We start from the raw sequence: 15,321 nt of genomic DNA, 5'->3' as shown, positions 1-15,321 counted from the left end.
TGAAAAATCAATCAGTAGGGGCACCTGGCTGGCTCAGTTGGAGAAGCATATGACTCCTGGTCTCAGGGTTGTGAGTTTGAGCCCCATATTGGGTGTAAAGATTACTTAAAAATAAAATCTTTTAAAAAATCAATCAATATATCACATTAAAAGAATGAAGGGAAAAAACCCGTATGACATCTCAATTGATGTAAAAAAAAAAAAAAAGCATCTGATAAAATTCAACAACCTTTTATAATAAAAACACTCAATAGACTAGGAATAGAAAAAAAGGGCCTCAACATAATAAAAGCCATATATGAAGAACACAGAGAACGTCATACTCAGTCATGAAAAACTCAAAGCTTTACCTCTACAATCAGGAACAAGGCACCCTTTCTAGTCAACATAGTACTAGAAGTTCTAGCCCAAGCAATTAGGTAAGAAAAATAAATACAAAGCATACAGATTGGAAAGATAGAAGTAAAATAATCTCTGTTCACAGATAAAATGAACGTATATATAGAAAACACTATTTCACACAAAAATTATTAAAAATCATAAATTCAGCAAAGTAGCAGGATAAGAAGGCAGCAAGCAAAAATCACTTGCATTTCTATACATTAAATGAAAAATCTGAAGAGGAAATTAAAACAAGTCTATTTATAATAGCATCAAAGCATAAAATGCTTAGGAATCAGGAAGACTTGTACAATGAAAACTACAAAATATTGCCAAAGAAATTGAAGACATAAATAGGAACATATACCATATTCATAGACATCAATACTACCCTAATACAGACTCAATGCAGTCTCTGGGTGTTATTAGCAACTAATGAATCATTGAACATTATACTAAAAACTAATGATGTACTATATATTGGCTAATTGAATTTAAATAAAAAAATTTCAATGGTATTTTTTGTAGAAGTAGAAAATGCATCAAAAACTTCAAACAGAATCTCAAGAAAATCTGAAAAGCCAAAACAATCTTGAAAAGAAATAGAGGACTCACACTTCCTGATTTACTACAAATATACAGTAGTCAAAACAGTGCAGTACTGGCATAAAAACAGATGCATAGATTAATAGAAGAAAATACAGAGCCTGGAACAAAAAAAAATCCTTGCATTTATGGCCAACTGATTTTTGACAAGGGTGCCAAGACCATTCAATGAGGGAAAAGACAGTCTTCTCAACAAATGGTGCTGAGAAAATTGGGTCTCTGCATGCAAAAGAATGAGGTTGGACCTTTACCTAAAACCACAGAGAAAAATTAACAATTGGGTCAAAGACAGAAATGTAAGACCTAAGATAATACAATTCTTGGAAGAAAACACAATATAAAGCTTTATGACACCGTAGTTAGGCAATGATTTCTTGGATGTGACCAAAGGCACAGGCCAAAAAAAAAAAAGGACAAAATTGGACTGTATGAAAATTTAAAAATTTTGTGCATCAAAGGACACTATCCACAGAGTAAGAAGGCAATCCACAGAACAGGAGAAAATTCAGGGTTTAATATCCAGAATATGCAGAGAATTTGTAAGACTCAACAACAACAACAACAACAACAACAAAAACAAGCAACTTGATTCAAAGGACTTGGATAGATATTTCTCCAAAGAAGATGTACAAATGGCCATTAATTGCATGAAAAAATGCTTAACATCACTAATCATTAGGAAAGTGCAAATCAAAAAACCACAATGAGATACCACTGCACACTCATTAGAATGGCTACTATTAACAACAACAAAAAAACTAGACAACTCTGAGAGTTGACAAGGATGAGGGGCAGATGAAATGTGCACAACCATGGAAAACAGCATGGCGATTCCCTCTCGGGATTAAAATGGAACGGCCATTACGACCCCAAATTCCACTTCTTGGCACATACCCAGAAGATGTGAAAGCACTGTGTTAAGAGAGGCTTGCACATCTCTGTTCACAGCTGCATTGCTTACAAGAGCTAACCCTTGGAAGCAGCCCTACTGTTCGCTGACAGATGAATGCAAAGGCCAAACGTCAATGGAATGTTAACTTAGCCTTAAAAAGGAATTCTGAGCCCCTCAGCAACATGGATGAACCCCGGGACAGTACGGTACGTTTAATGAGCCAATTACAAAAGGACAGCACTGCAGGACTCCATCTCTATGGGGTCCCCAGAATTGTCAAAATCCCAGAGACAGAAGGGAGATAGTGGGTGCTGGTGGAGGGGATGGGGGCCCTTGATTAATAGGTAGTGAGTTTCAGTTTCACAAGACGCGGTGAGTTATGGGGGTGGATGGTAGGGATGGCTCCACAACAGTGTGCGTGTTTTTAATGCTCCTGAACCGTATACTTAGGTCGGTTATTAAGGTGAATTTATGTTAAGTGTATTTAACAATTAAAAAAATTGAAAAAAAAAAAGTAGAGAAAGAGAACTGAGGTAAATGACATAAACAGAGGGGTCAGATCCCGAAGGCGGGCCAAGGGCTTCTTGAGGCTACAGAGGATGTAGCAGTCCCTTGACAGGGACAATGCCCGAGCCCTGAGGGTCCTCACGAGCTGAAGCACACAGCATGGCGCACCCCTGAACGACACAGGATCGTGGGCGCCAGCCCCCTTGTACACTGGTTTTTTATAGGGCAGGACTGTAAATGTTTCTTCTCTCCCTCGTGACTTTCTCAACAGGATTTTCTTTTCTCCAGCTTACTTTACTGTGAGAATACAGTATGTAATACACAGAACACACAAAATAGGTGTTAATGGACCGTCTATGTCACTGGTAAGATTTCCAGGAGGCTGTGAGTAGCTAAGTTTTGGGGGACTCAAAAGTCATATGCAGATTTTCGCCTGCACAGGGGTGGGGTTGCTCCTAACCGCCCCCCCCAAGTTGTTCAAGGGTCAACTGCAGCTCCATTCTTTGGCAGAAACAAGGGTCAGTGGTCAGCCAGCCAGGATGGAACCCAAGCTAAAAAGGGAAGAAACCCCAGTGCACCGAGTTTTATAACAGAGCACTGGGATTTGAGAACCAGCAAGGAAGAAAGACATGCAACTCTTTACTAGGGGCTAATGAGGCTGTGTTTACATACAAAAAAACAGTTGGACTGTGTGGAAAGAATCGGCCAGCCTAGGTCACCATGGAAATGGTCACGCATCTTAGAGTCTCAGGAAGGGCAGGGACGCAGCCCTCCCACGTGCCCCTTCAAGTGCCTGCTAGAGTCCCGCTCTACAGAAGAATGTCAAGGGACAGCCCCACGTGGCTCGTAACCACACACCGTGCAGACCATGTTTCTCACCTTCACTCCAGCAAGCATCCCGGTCGTGGACACGCTGAAGTCGAGATAAGCTAGCATGTCTGGGTTGGAAGGTTTGTAGATCTGGGCGGGCCGCTTCTTTGGCAAATCATCTGTAGCAAAATAAAGCCGTTAGCGTACCTGACCCAGTGGGAAAGCAGAGGCACACAAGAACGTCTCTGGCGGGTTCGAGGACTGACCTGTGTCCAGGATGGGGGGCCATGCCCTGACGTCTACGGCCGCAGCTGCCTCCCTGGACCGTAACAACTTACAGATGAGCTGTGTTGTCATCAAGCAGGCAGAGCGACTCACCTGCCGGTCAGAGAACATGCCGCTCACTACGCACCCCGAGGCCATGGGCCCTCACAGCCCGCGGAGCCAGTGTTGGCCGCCGGAGGCAGGACAGAGCCAGGAACTGACCACAGCACACACAGCTCACAGACACTGTGGTCCCTGGCATTTCTGGAGCTAAGGGACACCCATGACACACATGCTCAGAATGGAGCACCCCAACCACCGCGCTCACAGTTAGCTCTGTCCTATAAAAGCCGCCCTGTGTACCCACTTACACGATCACTACCTCCTAAAGGGAGTAATGGCCTCAGCCGTCTTCCAACATCACCACTGAAAGAATTTGCATGTGCTGTCCCCAGACTAAGCTGTCCCTCCTCCAAGGGGAAAAACTTCTCCTAATCCTTCTAAACTTCCCCAAGCATAAGAACGATTAAAATAAATCTGTGCTTGCAAAAAGGAATGGGACATTTCTAAACCTTGAGCAAAGAAATTAAAAAAAAAAATAAGACTTTTGGGGCACCTGGCCGGCTCAGTGAGAGGAGCGTGTGACTCTTGATCTTGGGGTCATGAGTTTGAGCCCCACATTGGGTGTAGAGATTATTTAAATAAATAAATGCTAAAAACATTACATGACTTTTTCATCAGTCTGGTGCAGAAGCTCCCGCTGTCTGTCCAGGTGCCGTGGGCGAGGAGCTACTTTCTCCAGGGCTCCTCCATCCCCATGCACCCACAATGCCATCCCCAGCCCACATAGGAGCTGAAACCCTACTTCCAGAACTGGAGGCTAGAGGCCGCACCTGCCCCACCGGCCCAGAGCCAGTCCTGGCCTGGGCCCTGGGATCTAGGAGCCCTGGCACTCCCAGGCAGGGTTACCTCCACGATCATCTTCACGGTCGGCAGCGTCGTTGCGATGTTCTGTGGGTGTGGAGGGCGGACGGTTATTGGCACACAGCCCGCATACAGGCAGCCGTAAAACGCCGCGATGAGGTCTATTCCTAGATGGGAGAGGAGCAAAGTTCTCAGTCGACACAGTCAATGCCCATCAGCAGAGGTTCTAGCCTGGGCATGAGACCGCTGCCGATCGTCCTCCGCCCGTGAGCTTTGTTAGGCTTCGGCCGTAACTTCCTGTTGGCCTGTTCCTTCAAGTACGAGGTGCCAAAGCAGCCCACAAGTTTAATTTCTGTCACTTCTCTACACAATTACTCAACTCTACGATTATCAGTTTAGTGAAGGGTTTAACGACTATCGATTTGATGAGCTACCTCAATACGTAAAGAAACAGATACAGATGTCTGCGAAATTTCGTCTTATTTATGCCCTCGAGTTACACAGCACACACCACCGTCCCCACAAGAGGCTGTAAGCAGCTGCAGCGAGCAACACAGAATGCAGGGCCAGTGGTCAGCCGGTGCCCGTCCCGCCAGCTCTGGAGCTGGCCCCGTCCTTCACCTGGCGGGTAGACGAGAGCCACGTGGTCCCCGTCCTGCAGGTGTCCTCTCTCCATGAGCATCACGGCGATCTTCTCGGCACGTTTATGCAGCTGCACGCACGTTAGCGAGCTCGCTATCGTACCCTGGGAATTGCAAGGACAAGTGGGTGAGATGTTTTTGAACAGAACAGCTTTATCGAGACGCCTGCAGGTACCAGCCAGTTCCCTTATTGGAAATGCACTTATGTGGATGTTAGTACATCTGCACACCTGTCAGTTTTAGCACACTGGCCACCCCCCTCTCCCCCCACTGGCCAAGAAGGGCAGCACCGAAGAGGCATCTAGATCCACTGTGTTAACAAGAAATATTTTATTTTTTAAAAGACTTTATTTGTCAGAGACAGAGAGAGAAAACACAAGCAGGGGGAGCGGCAGAGGGAGACACCAACTCTTCACTGAGCAGGGAGCCCCATGTTGGACTCGATCCCAGGACCCTGAGATCATGACCTGAGCCGAAGGCAGATGCTTCACCGACTGAGCCACCCAGGTGCTCCAACAAGAAATATTCTAAAAAATAATTACTTGGGGCACGTGGGTGACTAAGTTGGTGAAGTGTCTGACTCTTGATTTTGGCTCAAGTCATGATCTCAGGGTTGTGGGGTTGAGCCCCACGCCAGGCATGGAGTCTGCCTGAGATTCTCTCTCCCTCTGCCCCTCCCCCCACTCACATGCTCTCTCTCTCTCAAATAAAATCTTTAAAAAAAAATAATTACTTGACCTAAAAAATAGCTCAACTTACAAAAAAAGTCAACCTGGTAATTCTGGGACTTCAGTGTAATCGCCAAGGGCAGTAAGACTCAGTGCGGAACGAACAGGAAAATTACACAAATTGAAAATATTTTTAAGAAACACCACATCAGAAGTCAAAGAGGTCTAAAAACAAACAGAACAAAGCTACAGTAAAAACAAACAAACAAACAGTAAAGGGAAAAATGAACTGTCATATTCATTTTATGTAGACTTTCTAAACATGAAGAAACAAATGGAAAACATATTTAGATAAAAAAAATACCTCAAAGGCACTATTGTAACTTCCTGAGGATCTACAGTTATTTCAAAATCAAGAGTTGAAGAAAATGAAAAAAAAAAAACATTGCTGTTCACGATCAAACCCTATTTTAAAGTGATTCTCAGGGTGAAGGGCCTTCCTGCAGTCACGGGCACGGCGGCCCACAGCGTCCACGTACTGAACATGGCCCCGGCATCGTGACCACGCCGTTGGCTCTGGCAGAGCGAGCCAGCGGTCCAGCGGCAGCAGGAAGAACAGCGAGACACCGTGATTTTCGGGGACTGGATGCAAACGTCAAGGGTGGAGAATCAAGTCTCAAGGGAAGAGCGGTGAGCACACTCGTGTGGAAGGAGGGTAACGCTGAGCGGACAGAAGCGACCAGACCTTGGGGTCCCTTACAGATGGGCAGTGGAGCTCTGGTGATGGGAGATCCTGGGGACACGGTAGAATTCCTGTTAACATGGCCCGTGTGTTAGAAACACCTGCTCTGGGTGGGGGGTGGGACCTTTTACCATCAGGACACAATCACCAGCGCTCCGTGTTTGCCAAAATCATCCACGAGCTAACGGACTATTGTGTCGAGCTCCAGGAAACAACACACTCCCCTCCCCGATGTATGAGCAGCGCCCGGGGCCGCAGGGGGCTGCCCGCAGGCTCCGGCCCTTTCCCACCAACCAGGACTGGCCTCTCCTACAGGGCACAGGGTCCGCTTACGCTTCTCTGAAGTGAATCCTCTTGTCACACACATCTCCCTTCACTGTCTCTCTTCTGAGGATGGTTAAAATATGAGGCAGTAGAAGAGCCACGGCAGAGTGCAGCAAAGCTGGGTAAACAGAGACCCAGGAGACTGGAGCCCAGGGCCTCCAACACTGGACACTCCCTGAGCGTCCACTCCTGGGGACCACACCTGTTCGCCGGAACCAAAATGAACGCACTCCTTGACCCAAATGTCCTTTGAGAAGTTCAAAGTGAAGATGGGCACAGCTGATGGGGGGGCCCAGGACCAGCTCCCTCCCTGTGCTGGTGGGGACCACCCCACCCCTCCCATCCTGGGGGACAGCCAGCACCCCCTCCTGACCGTCAGACAGGGACAGGCGGGTGGTGGTGCGCCAGTGGACAGTGCTGGTAGAAGGGGCTCACCCTTATGTCCCTGAGGAGCTAGACCCTGCTGTTCTGTCACTGCCCTCCGGCCGCTGGTGCACCTGTCTTATCTCAGCCGGCAAGCGCTCCTGCTCTGGGCGGTTCCACTTCTGGATCTGACCTTCCCTCCAGTTTCGGGAGATCCGATACCCATCCCCCATCAATGACCAGCTTCTCCGTCAGCTCAGAACCAGCAGGCATGAGTGTGTCTGAAAAGATGTGTTGGCCCTGGGGTGTGAAATTCCCACTGATACACTTTAGAAAAGGTGAAATGTAATTGGTACGCTGCCCTTTATCTTTAGTGACCTCTGAAATGGTTCACAATGCCGCTCGAGGCTTTTTAGCAGGAAAGCCTCCGCTGCACAGCAGGCCTTGAGGGCTCATCCGGTTCTGGAGTCAGCGACCGGGTGCCTGGACACCGAAGCTGTCCCCGAGCCACCTGGAGGGGCTGTGCTGGGACGGGGAGCGCCGGTCTACCGGCAGCCATGCCTGGCCCCAGACTCCCCTGTGGGAACTCCTGCACAACCTCCTGCTCTAGAGAAACACCACTGGTGGGGGCTCTGAACAATGAGGGGCCACAGATGCGCATCCCACAAAATGGCAGCCTGTGATCCTTGGCCAACGACTGCCTGGCCCCCCCATCGACATCCACAGGAAACGATGAGGTTTCCATAAAGAGAAGAGAGACTAGTATAAACCACCTCACCAGAGAAATCAGGGCTGACTTCTAAAGGAAGTTTTGGGTGGAATCATGACAGGACCAACCCCTGTCCTGAGTCAACAAATTTCAGGGCCAAGGACTGTGAATTTGGGCACCATTTTGAAGTTTGACATGAAATTAAATAATAAATGAAAAAACACTAGGAATTAAGAAAAAGCCAAATAAGATTTATATTTTAAAATTCTAGGGGCGCCTGGGTGGCTCAGTTGTTAAGCATCTGCCTTCGGCTCAGGTCATGATCCCAGGGTCCTGGGATCGAGCCCCGCATCGGGCTCCCTGCTCCGCGGGAAGCCTGCTTCTCCCTCTCCCACTCCCCCTGCTTGTGTTCCCTCTCTTGCTGTGTCTCTCTCTGTCAAATAAATAAAATCTTTAAAGAAATGAAAAACAATTCTAAAGAAGTTGCTACAAGTAAAAAAAAAAAAAGGTTAAAAAACTTGGCTGATGTTTCTGTTAAAAAAAAATAACACTTTTGTTATTTAGGAACTTTTGTATGGAAACAAGTTCCAACTCGTAGCTTTCCATGACCTGCAATGAATTAGAGCCCCACTTCCTACTGTACGTCTGACAGAACTCCTACCCCACCGACCGCACTGGCATACGCGCGAATCCCGTCTGCACCAAATGGGAAACTGCTCTCACTCAAGCCTTATCAAGTCGCCAAAGACAACCAACAGCATGCCCCTTGCAGGACGGAGGCCAGCAGGAAAATGCGGGGGGGCCACATGCCGGAGTGACAATATTTTGGATCTATGGAGGTCAGCTAAACATTACTAGCATGAATTTCACCAGTTTCTGTCTTTTAAAAATACTGCTTTTAGAAAACATACAATTATGTGTGTGGCTCGCGCTACCCTTGTAGGGGATAGCGCTGACCTAGGAGGGTGCTTGAAGCAGAAACTATGAATAACAACCAAGAAGATGGCAACTCCGATCCTCAGCCCCCGCCGAGCCCTTGTACGTTCTGGGTGGGGAGGGAGGGGGAGGGGGGGGGGGAGGGGGCGGGCCCCACCCACCCCACCCATCAACTGGCTCCGGACGCAGCCACCTGCACATCCAGAGCTGTGTGCAAAGGAAAACCAGTCGCGCGAAGCACCCTTCTCCATGCTGACCCAAAGTGGATCCACTCACGGGCTCTGACCTCCCCCTTGCCTATCCAATTTCCTGTCGTCTCTAACGAAGCGGGAGTCATTTCCGGTGACTCGTTTTCCCCCAACAATCCAGCGTCTAGCTACAGCAGATGGCCGTGGCCACAGGGTCAGGGATGGGAATACACATCACCCAGGCCAGAGCTGCTCAGAAGGACCCGGGGTCCAGGCATCACGCCAGGGGACCACCTGAGGGCTCTGCTCTCACGCGGGCACTCCCGCAGTTGGGTGTGGTTAGAACAGCGCTCTGTCTTCCTCCCCTGTTGGGACAGGTCCTCTGTGAACACACCTGCATGACCTCTGAGCCTGTGTGTGTGGCAGGGCTGGTCTCCTACTCCTCCGGCTGCCTGCTTATGGCTCCAGGGCATCCAGGCACAGATCCTCACCCTCCCTTCTCAACCCTACTGCAAGGAGGAGAGAATGTGGGGGGACTGCGCTGGGGAGGGTTGGGGGTGATGGACCTGCCTCTTGCTCTCTGGTGGCTTGTCTATAGATGACACCACATCATATCGACCACACCAGCACCACAGCAGCACCTGGGAGGCTAAGCAAAGGGCCTGAGGACTTGAGCAGATGTCCCTCCTGGGGGCAGAAGACCATCGTCTCTCTGGGTCATCACTCTGGAGGGGACACTGGAAATCTCTGCAGGGCCACTGAGAGACCACAGAGGAAGAACAGTCTCCAAGACAAATACGCGGAGGGCAGGGAAAGTCAGAAGAATAGATTACAGGGAAATCAGGATTGCATTGCAGAGCTGAGGACCACCCGCAAGGCAGCGGTGTTGGGAAGGCAGGGGAAAGCGGAGTCTTTTCTGTATTTAGGGGCTGAGAAAGGAGCTAATGGAGGAAAGAGGAGAAAAGCAGGGTAGGCATGTTTCAGGGGCTCAGGCAACTGCTCAGATCCTCAGGAGCCCAGATGCAACACCTCCTACCACCATGCACCTGGGAGCACAGGAGAGTGTGGGTGCAGGGAACAGGTCCCCTCCGTACTGCCAGTTATGTGCTTGGCACTGCCTTTCACTCATCTCTAATCGATTGCTGTAAATGGTAAGAGGCGGCTTTGCACAGTAAGATTTTGATATTTTACAACTCTAAATAGTCACAACTTCCTACAGTCGCACATACCCACACTTGTCGGGAAGACCTAAGGTTAAAATCTACTTGTCAGGCTTTATTTCCACAGCAAAAGAAAAGTTAAGCATGTTAAGACTTTTGCATTTGATGTTTATTGTTAATACTACTTGTGTGCATATTTAAGGTCTCACCCTTAAGCTCCACTGTGGAATGACACTGGATGAACTTGCTTTTCCAGCGTGAAGCGTCAACACAAACCTTCATCACGCTTGTAAAACAGAGATGATTTTCATTCGTAAGAAACTCTATAACGAAAGCCTCACTTCCTATTTACAAAAAAGTAGTTTTCTGATAAAAGTAAAGACAAAAATATCTCATAGGTCTGAACTGTCCCCCGTGTTTTGGGGGAAATATCGCCAAAAGAATTGCTAAAATCATGTGAAAAGGCAACAAATAAATGGGAAGGATGTCACATGACACTGAAGTGAAAGGAACAGAGAGGAAAGAAGAGAAAGCTGCCCGAGGGCGACCATGAGATTCGCGTGCAGTGGTCCTCACCCTACAGTTGAGCAGCGTGTACAGGACGTGGTCGGGGGTGGTCTGTGCCCTCCACTGCAGGACCTCCGAGAGGAACAGGAACTGGAACAAAAGCACAGCCATTAGCTTCAGGCCTTCCGAACAGACCGCGTTCATGCTGACATCCTACCCTCTCAGTGCTGTTAGGGCAGCTCAGAATAGCGCGCTTTCCCACGGAGGAATGAGCACATCCCTGTCAAACAAAATTGGGAGACTAAGCCAGTGCTTACGGGGTTTTTCCTGGATGACCTGGAACTCCCTGCGCCCAACTTGGGACGCACCAGTTACAGGGAGGTGGTGCAGTGCCTGGTCAGGGATGTCTCCCACCATCTGCCCAGGCTGGGAGAATGGCATTCCCCTTACAGACGGAGCAGCCAACACAGAAAAGCCCTTCTCCTGGGCTCCCAGAAGAGGGGGCTTTCTGGGGCTGGAATGGCAGAATCAGATCGACCCTGTACTTAAACCGGACTCTCTTCTATTTGCTGTTTTCAGAAGGGTCATTCCCTGAGGTCATTCCACAGCATTGCCAAGCACACAGATCATGTGCATCGCATGGACTCGGTTGATAGCGAAAAAGAGGTCAGCGCCATCTTATGTCTGGTCATAGGAAACACACAGGTATATCCCTCAATCTATTTTATTAATAGAAATGTACTCTGAGGTGGGACCATGGTGATCCAGTGCTTTCAATGTATGCAATTCTACTTGTTACCAAAGTGGCAATATTTTAAACGGTTGATTTTGTGACATTTCCTGGTGGCTAGCACAGACTGGGGTCATCATTTGGCGACTCATCAGAGTCCTCAAGTCTGAGTGGTTGTAACAGGGAGACAAGCTGAGTGATGTGAACGGTGGGTGTGGCCCCAGATTTCTCCTCCAGCCCCTAAGGATGTGTTGAGGATGCCTGGTTCCCCAACGTGGGTTTTGAATTTATGTTTTCTTGTGTCCCAACAATTACAAGACTGAAGCCTTGCACCCAGGTTGCCGTGCGGCCGTCTGGGCATGAAATCAGGGCTGGTAGGAAGAGGAGAAACAAGAACCACAGAACGCCAGGACGAGACAGGCATCCCCAGACGCTGGCCCCAGGCCTTGGCTCGGGTGTCTGTGCACCCTCAACAGACACATCTTCCTTGTGAGATGATACGGTACGTCTGTTGGACCAAGAGGCCAATGGTACACAGGGGACCGGCAGCCGGTGATGCAGCAGCCTGTGGGCATGGGGCTTGGACAGCAGCCCGGCCTCACGCTCACCTTGCGGGCCTGGTCGTTGTCTTCGATCTGGCCCAGGTCTCTGCCACTGGCCTGCGCGATCCTCTTCCCAGACACCAGGTTCCCCACCATCACAGAGGCAGGGCCGATTTCTGGAAAGAACATGAGGAAACAGGTGAACTGACAACAGGACCTCCCACCGTGGCGCAGCGGTCGCCCTGGGGAAACCCTTCCAAAGGCCAGGCTCTGAGAAAGTCTTATCAGAACAGGGTTTCCAAGGTGTCCCAACATGAGAACGATGGCAAACCTGAACAGGTCTCAATTACAGGTTAGAAACAAATCTCGCTGCCACTATTCTCCAGTTGGAGTGATGCTGGGCTCTATCCACGTTCGTATCTGCGGGAAGTAACTCGGAAGACAGACAAGGATTAACACAGACGTGCCTCACTGCCGAGCACGTGTGCTGCTGCCCGGGGTTGCAGTGGAGGCCGTCCAAGTGGCCTCAGACACAAAGTACTGCTTGGGTTTTATAAATACATCCTGTCACGTGGGGAGGAGCACCACAGAAGGCTCAGACACGGCCACTGGGCGTCTCACGGACGGCATGCTCTGGGCTCTCGGCTGGGCCCACAGAGAGGCAGACGACGGAGCCAAGAGGCTCCCATTCCAAGTTCCTTGTACACCGTCACGGACTCGGTTACCACGCTCTTTTCCCAGGAGAAAGGCATATAGAATCTACTCTGATAACTTTCTTTTCTTTTTCAATGAAAGAAACAAGTTTCTTAAAGAACTGCAGAGACTCTTTCAAGATTTCTAACTACAAGGAACCCTAGGGACCCTCTAGGCTTCACTGTGTTGTCACCACACACACACACACGGATTGAAGAGGGCAGGGTTCACCGTTCTGGGAGACCGTGCTGTTGGGGGAGCGGGCCTCTGAGACAGAGGCAAGGAGGGGAGGCAGGGAGGGAGCGTAAAGGCGGCAGTAGAAATAACCAAGATGCCAGGCGCTGCTGAGTAAAATTCTTATTAAACCTTTACCAAAGGTCGACTTACAGGCTTCAAATTGGGGCATTTGGTGCACTGTGTTATTGCACACAAAGAGCTGTCTCTCAGCAGCTCAGAAAGCTTTAGACGTGGGCTGAGGGGTGGGGCCAGCGGCTGCCAGGCCCCCCCGGGCTCCAGCACACCCTGGCAAGATGAGCAGGGGCAGGGCTGACACCCCCAGGGGACTGTCCAGGGGAGCAGGACAGTCCTCTGCACACGTGGCCAACCGGACCTGGGCAGCCATAAACTATGCAACATCACAGCGATGCAGGCGAAGGCTGGGGGCTTCCAGGCAGGGCTGAAATCTGGAGACCAGCCCAGGACGTAGATTTCCAGGCTCCTGCCCACAGGCTTCTTCACGTTAGGCAATCTCTAGGAGCCCTGATACTGGCTTCCGTGTCATCACAGAACGTGCCTTATATACTCTGCTCCATTATGTCTGAATTGCCGTGTGTGAACTTTTTCTCTTAGTGCATAATAAATTCTGGAGGGATAGTGTTTTCCAATCTAACAAAGCGAGAAGAAAACGCAGCAGCGTGGTTCATGTGCACTGAATGTGGCTGCCGTGTGGACAGAGCCAGGGCTCTCCTGGGACCCCGCCAACGAGCCCTTCGTTTCCTGGCTTGGGGTCTGTGGGTGAAGCGTCCTGAGGTTCTCTTTGGTGACCAAGGTGGACAGGACAGTTCTGGGAAGCCGCTCTGGCCTAAACTGACTTGAAGAATTCTCGGTAATTTTTTAAGAATTCACGTGAGGGCAGAAGCACTCTTCCAAGGTGCTAGCAGGTGGTCCTTCCTTCTTCAATGTTTGTCCCTGCTAGACTCGTCTGGATGTGAAGCTCGGACCTTACATGTCTCTCCCCCACGTGGACTTAAGAATGATCTTTTTCCAAACATTGCTGGGAGACAGGTGCTTTCCTGTGGCATTGTTTACAAAATCTGTCCCCCTACCAAGAACCGAGGGTCTCCCTGCCTTGCTGAATGAGGTGGGTGGGTGTGCAAGACACCCTTACACTTCACTGCATCATGATTTTGAACCCTGGAGCAAGGCTCCTCCTGGTGGATGGAGAGGTCAGCAGCTGCCCCTCCCTGTTCCCTTTCTGTGGCTCTGATACAATGTATCCCAGGGACTCTTAACCACAGGTGGTTTTCTCAATGTTTGTGATATTGTTGCAGGCCTGACTGATGGGTTAAAGGTCTTAAAGGTCTTTTAACACTTGTGCTTAGTTAAGAAACTCACATACACAGCCCTTGTTAGTTGAGCAAATATGAATCCATCCAGTAAAAGAGGCAATTAGGTTGTCTACAAATTATCTACATTTTAGGGGCTCTGTTTGAAAGCTCCAGCAACACCCTCATGGAAAAATGGCCTTACTAAATGTCTGCTTTGGCTCCAAGGAGTACTTGTTCCCAGTCGTGTCTATTCCAAGGGAGCCTTAGAAATCACCTGGTCCAACTCCCTCATTGCGCTTAGGGAAACTGAGGCTTTAGGGAAATACCACCTGTCTGAGGTCCATTACAGGTGGTCAGCGGAGGGAGGAAAATGGACCAGCACCTCACAGCTGCTATGAGTATTTGTTAAAAGCAGTTTTTTTCAGACAGTTATATAACTTTTCAATATTTATTTATTTTTTTTTAAACTCTTTTTTTTTAAGATTTTATTTATTTATTCATGAGAGAGAGAGAGAGAGAGAAAGAGAGAAGCAGAGGGAGAAGCAGGCTCCCGCTGAGCAGGGAGCCCGATGCGGGACTCGATCCCAGGACCCCGGGATCATGACCTGAGCCGAAGGCAGACGCTTAACCATCTCAGCCACCCAGGCGCCCTACCTTTTCAATATTTAACAAAAACAGATAGGACACCTAATATCATTCTTAAAAAACTGTTTCCTTAAATCAATCGCACAAAGCTTCATTCACCCTGTTGCCGCTGCAATGTGCAAGCAGCCCCACCCTCCCTGCGCATCCGTCTGTGCTTGCTCAAAGGAACAAGGCTGTCCTCGGGCGCCCTGACGCTGCCCTCTGAGCAGAGTGCCTGGGCCTTTTCACTCAGCCCGGTTCTTCTTGTTGAGGATTCCTGACATCTGGCAGGTACACTGAGCCTGGCAACCCCAGAATCATATCACGCATTTGCCAACAAGCCCCCGCCGTAAATATCTGTCCTGAATTCACAAACTGTGACCCACAGGATTCACGTGAGCTTCTCCGCTCCTGGGACCACTGGTGACCAGGCCCCGGGCCGCGGTGTGTGACGGTGAGTGGAGGTGAGCAGGGGACAGGGAGAGGGCAGTCACCTCTGACTGTGCACAAGGACACCCTGAGGAGCCCCGCCACCACGATCCATTCCACGCGGACATGCACAC

At 49.4% G+C, this 15,321-nt stretch overlaps 1 protein-coding gene across 1 annotated transcript in view; it reads right to left on the bottom strand.

Annotated features, from left to right (window-relative positions):
• Window positions 1–15,321, bottom strand: part of DIP2C (disco interacting protein 2 homolog C) — a 281,152-nt gene that overhangs the window by 60,543 nt on the left and 205,288 nt on the right. Inside the window, exons 25-30 of the mRNA XM_073879852.1 lie at window positions 11,961–12,070; window positions 10,692–10,772; window positions 5,006–5,129; window positions 4,430–4,551; window positions 3,463–3,574; window positions 3,266–3,375 (exon numbers count right to left, since the gene is read on the bottom strand). Of these exons, the coding sequence (XP_073735953.1) occupies window positions 3,266–3,375; window positions 3,463–3,574; window positions 4,430–4,551; window positions 5,006–5,129; window positions 10,692–10,772; window positions 11,961–12,070 (659 nt within the window). The remainder of the gene's footprint in view (window positions 1–3,265; window positions 3,376–3,462; window positions 3,575–4,429; window positions 4,552–5,005; window positions 5,130–10,691; window positions 10,773–11,960; window positions 12,071–15,321) is intronic.

This window comes from Callorhinus ursinus, unplaced genomic scaffold (genome assembly GCF_003265705.2).
Source record: "Callorhinus ursinus isolate GAN/ISIS: 27379988/994484 unplaced genomic scaffold, GSC_fseal_2.0 scaffold36, whole genome shotgun sequence".
Lineage (NCBI taxonomy): Eukaryota > Metazoa > Chordata > Mammalia > Carnivora > Otariidae > Callorhinus > Callorhinus ursinus.
The sequence above is the reverse complement of the archived record's forward strand: the minus strand, read 5'-3'. Positions and strand labels throughout refer to the sequence as shown.